The sequence below is a fragment of the Pavona decussata genome, unplaced genomic scaffold (genome assembly GCF_977016875.1).
Source record: "Pavona decussata unplaced genomic scaffold, jaPavDecu1.1 SCAFFOLD_190, whole genome shotgun sequence".
NCBI classification, from domain to species: Eukaryota; Metazoa; Cnidaria; class Anthozoa; order Scleractinia; family Agariciidae; genus Pavona; species Pavona decussata.
This window is the reverse complement of record NW_028145599.1, coordinates 2,031,878-2,039,911: the sequence shown is the minus strand read 5'-3', so window position 1 is coordinate 2,039,911 and position 8,034 is coordinate 2,031,878. Positions and strand designations below refer to the sequence as shown.

Below are 8,034 nucleotides of genomic sequence, written 5' to 3'. Positions count from 1 at the left end.
TGCAATCTGAAAACCTTGTAAATTTGATGACTGGCATTGAAGGTAAAATTAATGGGTGTCATCTGTTTATTTATCTGCGGCGTGAAACTTTATTGTGATGTACATACAAAAAGACCAGTAGTTTATGTAAAAAGCGTCTTTAATGTATTTTTCTGTACAATACCTAGCCAAAAAATAAAATAAAAATTCCATGCATTTTAAAATTTTGTTTTACACAACCACTGCCACCTTTTTGTGACCCCTATTTACAGCTTACCACTCAACGGGGTGAACTAGAATTTCTAACCAAGTGATAAGAAAGCGCTTACATTCGGGAGCAAGGAAATGCCACTATGCGCACAAATTCAACCCACTGAAGGGAAAAGGGCTTTTGAATTGAAGCAATTTTGCAACGCTATGCCTTTATAAAAGCGGCTAGTATAAAATACACACTATAGCAATGAATTAATGAACAAAATGTCTTTTACACACATTTAAGCCTACACTTCTTTCTCTATCTATAGTTCACTCACAATGAAACCCTTGACACTACAATCAAGGACAAAAGGTCTCGAGACAAATGTTTAAAGCCCATCCAACGCCACCCCTTCCCCCAGAGACAATGTTGAAATCCACAAGTCAGTTTTATTGCGCAGGCTCAACATTTTAAGGGGGTGGGGGTCGGGGAAGGGAGACTTCTCGTTTGCGCTTACCGCGTTTCTGTCGCGAGCGAACGGGAACATCGTAAATGCAAATTTGTCCCAACTCTTTTGTCCTTTATTGTAGGTTGTCCCTGTATAAAAACGAACTCCAAATCTTTATGCATTCTGAATCATAAAATGTTTAAAAATGAAGGAAAGTATCCTAGATTGGAAAACTTGGCAAAGATTTGTCGGAAATGTACAATTGAATTTGTCTCGAATCCCGAGTCTGCTGGCATTCTAAATCGGCGAACTGGAGTACCATGGCAACTGGGACAACCAAGCACGTGATTGTTTTCTGCCAAGGATCTGGGACCGTGATCGATAATACAGTGCTCCACACTTGCAATGAATACTCGTCGGACAGTATAATAATTTTACGCAGCACTAAATACTTTACTTTAGCAAGTACCACTCGTCAACAAATTCGTTCCTGGCACAGTTTACACTGATATAAATTTGACTTGTCACTCTGTCTTTGGATTGAGAGATATAAAGCAAACCTCGTTCCAATGCGTTTATCTTCCCGATCTGATACGATCATACGAGGGACGTTTTGGTCGGTTCAATTTGGGGAAAAAGGCTGGTCTAAACCATGTAAGCAAGGACAAGGGATACCGTCAGTTAGAATTGAAACATTGCTAAAACGTCTGTCATGTTAACACCTCTGACAAATCTGAAGTAAAATTTACCAGTCTAAAATAAAAACAAACTAATTCTCATGGGAACAACCCTGATTGCTCTAAAAAAATATTGCGGACTGTAATGGTTGCTTTGCCCCCAACCCCCACCTACTCTGGGTGATCAAAATCCGCAGCTATGTCAATTCAACGACGAGTGAACCGCGTATGCGGTTGATTTCCACTCCTGAAAAAGATACAAAAGGCCAAGGCGCCCCCCGCCCCCCACCCAACTGGAACTGTAACCCGCAGGTTACCACCCATCAGGATAAAATTCACTGACCACAAACCAATTTTTACTGACCATGCAAGATATCCATTGGCAATAACGCCGCCTATGAAATAACTCATTCAGTGCGTATGCGCGCATATGAATGAGTTAAATATTGATACTACAAAACAAGGTTGGACACCTTATGTTGTTTACACGACAGAAATCTTACTTCAACCGGTAAAAGATGTTTAATTTTACAATAACTGTCCAAATTCCCGCGCGCTGATTGGCTCGTAGCTATTGTCTTTAAGAGTACAGACGATAAAAATGACGTCAGATGTAACGCGCGCGCTTTCTTAACGAAAAACATTGCCAATTCCGCTCGTACTTTTTCCATGTTATTGTAAAAGACAAATCCACGGCAGTTTTCTATGGTCTATACTCTTATAGACCATAAAATGACGTCATAAAATGTCCAATGGTTCCACTTGAGTTTTGAACATTTTTGACGTCATTTCATGGTCTATAAGAGTATAGATCATAGAAAACTGCCGTCGATTTGTTAAATAATCAAATTAGTGTACGCCTTGAACCGGGTCATTTCCTTTACAGCTCCTAACCACATCCACCAGACCAAAGAGGGCTAGCTGACGAAAATGGTAATTTTAAACTTATTTGAGACAGTTAGCCATGACATCAAATGACAGCTAACCGTTTTTAAAGCAAGGCGTAGGCGTAAATACTGTAAACGGATGTTCCCTGCTTAAATGGAGCTCTATTCTGTCAGTTTTCTGCCTAACAAATTGGCTTCTGTTCTGGTCTAGTTCAGGGCTATCACGATGAAGACTACAATATTATGTAAACACCATCAGGTGTCCAGCCTTGTTTTAGAGTATGCATTCTGAGACCAACCGTTAAATATCAGAAATCTTAAAAGGTCGTTATATTTGCCAACAAGGAAACTCTTTTGCAAACTTTGCAGCTGGCCAAAATAAAAAATAACATCCCTTACTTCTCACATCCTCGAAGGTAGAACTTAAAATTTCCTCGAAGTTTTCCCTGGTCTTCCAAAAAAATCTGTTTTTGTCTGACCGTGGAAACCCCGAGTCTTATAAAAAGCGGTTTGAGGCTGTCTCTCTCGTAGGAAATCACACGTTAAAATAAGATTTTCGTTTGCACAGACATGTGCAAGCCATTTGAAACGAAACGGCTCTTTCCTCTGTCAATCAGAAATAATTGGAAACCTCAAAGAGACTGCCTCACGCACATTTGCAAGCTGTAAGAATCACTTACATGTCTTCGCGTTCTGCTTGAATCACTGCGTTATACGCCGTTCAATTCGAACCTTGAGCAACCCCTCCCCCAACCCCCCCCCCCCCCCCCCCGCACATCCCGGGCATTTGACCATTTTTTTCGTGCCAGGGAGTAGAACATTTGACGAGAAGGACCTTGCAGAGGGTGGACATTTGAACTTTACCTGGTTGGATAAAGTGTCAAGTTTACACTTTTTTGGTCTGGTAGAATACACGCGACATTTTCCCACTTCAACTAGGAAGCTCCCTTGTGAGCGATTGGCTCGCCACTGAAAAACCAGTATGAATCGTTTCCAAATAGTGTATACCAAAAACTGGAACATTTATTTTTGGGGAGGGGCATTTGGTCGTCAAATTCGACGCTAACGTAGGACATTGGAACGGCTTTTTGATGAGCTTGTAAGCCAATTTTCAAGAGTTCAAATGCCGGGGGGTGGGGGAGGTATGTTCAAGTTTCAAATTGATCAGCGCATTATTTGCACTTCCAATGATCTGGCGAAAGTATTCACTCTGGTTCTGGGTGTTCGCTAACAGCCCTAAACACTGGTTTCATTGCGCGGTGGTTCCGGGGTGGTACTTTTCATGTGTGGCAGGGGAACAAACACTGCAGCTTTCGGCATATCACTGACCCACTCCTTCTGCGCAAGTTTTGGCCGATCTTCTTTCCAAGAAGACGTGGATGACCGTGGAGTCCTCTCCTTCGGCGTTTCGCCTGGACTCGGCACTGGTAAATTACTATGAGTCTTTAAGGGTTGTGCGTTTTGCTCACCAGGCACTCGAGTGGAACGACGTGGCTGACCATCGTGCGATCTTGTTTGAATACCGAGATTTTGGTGAATGTGTCGAGCTATTTGATAGGGATTCCGTGCCCTACGGCGAGACACGTGGATTCCTTTTGGTTGTTCTCGGGTACCACGTGGAGCATTTTGAGACCTAACTCCACTTTTATCGAGAGGCACTCCTGATCTTTGGTCAGCCGATATGGATTTATCACCAGAATTCAAGGCTTGCAGCTGCTCGCGCGGACCCTCTCCAGCATACTGGTCATGTGACCTCGCCTTGCCTTCCTGAGCTGGACCACGAATAGCGTCATTTGTCATATGTTGGTCACGTGTAGCTTGAGATTGTTCACGTGATAGTTCACTCTCACTAAATGGCAATACGTTACGCTCATGGGTCCTTTGAACCGAACTATGGTCACTTGGGACAGGGATGTTGTCGTAAGGCCTCTCTGTGGGAGGCTGATCACGTGCCATGTGATCACGAGGTACTTGGTAGTGGTCATGTGACCTCTGGCCAACGCTAGAGTCGTGTGATACTTGACTGTGACCGGGTGATCTCGGGCCAAAGGTTGGTTCATGAGATATGAAATCGTGGTCAGGTGACCTAGGACTTGAGGCTGGCGGCTCATGTGATATGTGAATGTGTTCTGGTCTTATCTGACTCTGGTCATGTGACCTTTGACCTGGACTAAGATCATGAGGTCCTTGTGATGGACTGTCATACAATCGTGGAGTTGCTAGATCACGTGCCATCTGATACAAATCATGCGCTCTTGGCGTGGAAGCAATATCACAAGGTAAATGATAATAATCATAAGGTCGTGCTTGGCTGGGACTTGATACTTGGTTAGCATCGTATGTACGCTGCCCGGGATTCTGGTCTCCCGGTACAGGATAGTGCTCGGGCGGAACTTGATACTGGTTATGTGGGTTCGTGGCCACGTGTTGGCCGCGCGGGTCCTGATACTGATCATGGCTTGGCTGTAGCACACAGTGATCTCTTCTGTTCGTTGGAAGAGGCAATATCTGATAATGATCGCGTGGTTTTTCCGAGACTGCGCGGGGTTCGTAAGGAATGTGATACCGTTCCCTCACAACCACGTGATCCCGCGGAATGTGGCGCGGGATGCTGTTGGTTGTGGCCGCCGGAATGGAATAATGATCGATAAGCTCCTGGGTGGTGGCTGCAGGTCTCGGTACAGTAGCACTGTCTCTAACAGCGGGCACAGGTTGACGGATTTTCTTAAATGCGACTGGAGGAGCACCGTCCGAGCCATGAGACGACGAACCAGGAATGGGAGGCCTCTTCTTCGCAGTCGGAAGGTCGATTGGCATGGAAACCTCCGAAGCGGAACAAGACGTGTTAGCATTACGTGCCACATTGACTGCTTCCACGCCGTCACGCACCGATGGGGGTCCTTCGGATGGGGCAATAATGGATGCCGTGTCGGTAGGGAGCTGTACACTGGATTCAACAGAACTTGCAGTCCCCTCGGGCGGGGCCAGAGGCGCCCGGCGGCATTCATCTGTATTTGGCATCGTACATTCGTTTTCCGTGTAGCTATGTCGATATCCAGGAGGATTTTTTAGAAGCTGCCCTCGCGGCTTGTATTGCCAGGGAAGAGGAGCCGACGCCCAAGACTGTTTATCTGACACCGACGAAGCTTTCTCAGTTTGAACTTCAACCTCCTTTTCTGGCAGACAAACTACGTGTTTGTCGAGTGTTATAGCCGCTGAAGAAGGCAAAGAGACGTTAGACTGTGAATCTCCGTCTCCTAGAGAAAGCAGGTTTTTAGCACCATGAATTTCCTCCGCGCTAAATTGACCCGCCTCTCCATTCGCCGTATTAGCTGCGGGTGTCTGTTCGACTGTGTCGGCTTCAGTGGCTTCCTGTTGAACTTCGTATTTCTTGCCTGGCAAGCAACGGCATTTACAAGAATGCTTGCGCCACAACAAGCGAATCTTCTCCTTTCTGTAACAATGAAATATAAAGATGGCCAGCCCTAAGATCACAAGCGCTACTACAAACAAGCAGGTGAACGCAATATGCAGGACACGATGCTGTTGGTAACGAATCAACATGATTCCCAACGCAACGTTGACGACGACAACTAGTAAAATTACACAGTTTCCACGAAGTAGGTCAGTCATTTCACCTACGTCTGGCAAAGCTGATTTGTCCATGGTTTCTGTATTTTCCTCTCCGCTGGGTAAAGGGTCCGGCTGTATAACCAGAGCATTCTCCTCAGCCGCCATGTCTGCTTCACCCTCTGATCCCGTTTGCGAGATGACGTCGCTGTAGTACGTTCTTTTAATCAAGTTAAACAGGCGAAGAAAGATAATTAAATCAATGATGATTATTAAACAGGCAGGCCCGAGAAACGCTCCGTAGAAGGGATTTCGCCTCAACCAACAACTGCGAGATAAAATAAGAAAAAAAAAGAGATTATTACATTTAGAACACTGAAGTTGACTTGAATTGGTTCACAAAGTTTAGTGATAACGAAACAATTTGATCAATTGCTTCTTGATTGTGATTGTGAAAACTGTGAGCCATATTTGATGCAGATCTGCCGCAAATTCTACGCTCAACGTATTTTTTTATCTTCGATAATCTCGCAAAGCTGCCATCTAGAATAAACCCTGCTTTTTTTTCCACCAAACCCTACAGTGGGAGAGCAGACGCCTTTTCTGGCGGCGAATGAAACAAAAGCCGGAAAGACGTCTGCTCTCGCTGGCTAACCAGGGCCTTCATAGCCTCCTGTGCAGAAGCTCTTTGGGCTCGTCACGCATTCATTCCCCCCCCCCCCCCTCCCCTCCACCACGAACGAGCACGAAAAGCGTCTACCTAAGCCATCCCAATAAAATGTTTCGTTTCCCATCGCCCCGTCTCTTGTGATGGTGGGTCGGTCGGTCGTGCAAAAAAAAAACAAAAACAAAAAAAAAAAAGAAAAAAAGAATGAGCACTTGCAAGGGTCTGGGTTCCAGAGAAGGCCGGGCTGCTAAGTAAGAAAGCAGCCTGGTTACAAAGTTAACTCGAAAACGTGGTCTTTTCGTTCGTTGTTCGTTATCTACAATGTTAGACAGTAATTCAAGTGCAAGGACATCACATCATACCAATTGTTGTTAATAAAACAAGATCGTGTGCTTGTAAATTAAATTATTTGCTTCTTTGACTAGTGAATCTGCAATTATTATTATTATTTTTTTTTAGTTTTCGAAAAAAATGAGTCGGTCGGACGATGGGAAACGAAACATTTTATTGGGATGGCCTTAAGAAAAAAAAATCATTACAAAGGTGTACAACACCGTTAGATGTACCAACGCTCAAGGGTTAATTAATGCTATACTGAAATACTTACTAATCTGTAACTTTGTAATTGTCCGGATTACCAGCGATGGTGATTCCGCAGATGATAAGAGGTATACCTGGAAATAAGGACAACAAATATATAAATAAACATTAAAAAAAAAAAAAAACGTGAGGACGAATTGCCGAATCTTATAGTTCAACACTAATTTTTCACGTGATGCGATAGTGTTCTCTTCCCGTGCCATTTGGTCACACCCGTCACATTCATGAACGGTTGACGAGCGCCGTCTAAACGTGGTGAAAAAAATCTTTCTGCCATCCTCGAACAAACAACGAAAATACCTGGATGGAGAAAACTTGTCTGCCCCCAAAATATCTTCTTCCAATTAACAAAAAAGGAAGAAAGAACGAAAGAAAAGAAAAAGAAATCGAAATAGATTATAAAATGTATTTGTATTCATCGTTAGCTTCATTTGTTTTTAACTTAACTCTTCAGTCCAGGAGTTCAATGGAAATACCAGTTTTGTGCTTATGATCGAAAGTACCTACAGGTACTAACAACAGCAAAACATAATAATTGAACGTACCCCAGCTCATCATGTAATATCTCAGAACAGGATTGTACTCCTCAGGCTCAATGGAGGTCCGTATCAGACGGTGAAGACAAATTCCACTGCAACCAATCCACAGCAGCGTACACAACAAGAAATAATGCAACAGTACCCCAACCGATCGGCACACCAGCATGTTGGACACGTGATTAATCCCCGTCACGAAAACTACGATTGTCACGAGTAACGCAAGGCACTGATTCATCAACATGGCCGCATCATCTCTGTCAAAACGGAGCTCCCTGAAAAATGTCACGATTACTCACGTTTAGAGCGATGTCTGAACAACTGTAGAAACCAATTAAGTGCTCGTTTTACGTTTGGGTTTGCCAAGCTCTTTTAAGGACCAAGGACGGTTTAGTCCTTTCATTCTCACAGGAATCAAATCAAATTCAAACTAGGCAAAAGACCCAAACTACTTGCAGCTCCCTTTCTCAAGCC

The 8,034-nt window shown here is 44.0% G+C and overlaps 1 protein-coding gene across 2 annotated transcripts in view; it reads right to left on the bottom strand.

Moving 5' to 3' along the window:
- Positions 1 to 121: 121 nt before the first annotated feature.
- Positions 122 to 8,034, bottom strand: part of LOC146462312 (uncharacterized) — a 36,445-nt gene continuing 28,532 nt past the window's right edge. The window contains exons 17-20 of one of the 2 annotated variants that reach the window (XR_014857175.1): positions 7,570 to 7,835; positions 7,032 to 7,098; positions 2,667 to 6,085; positions 122 to 2,160 (exon numbers count right to left, since the gene is read on the bottom strand). Coding sequence is in view for 1 of the 2 variants with exons in the window: in XM_085085871.1 (XP_084941997.1) it covers positions 3,424 to 6,085; positions 7,032 to 7,098; positions 7,570 to 7,835 (2,995 nt within the window). In the remaining variant the exon portion in view is untranslated. Of the gene's footprint in view, positions 6,086 to 7,031; positions 7,099 to 7,569; positions 7,836 to 8,034 lie in introns of both variants that reach the window. The other variant, XM_085085871.1, reaches the window with a different exon arrangement.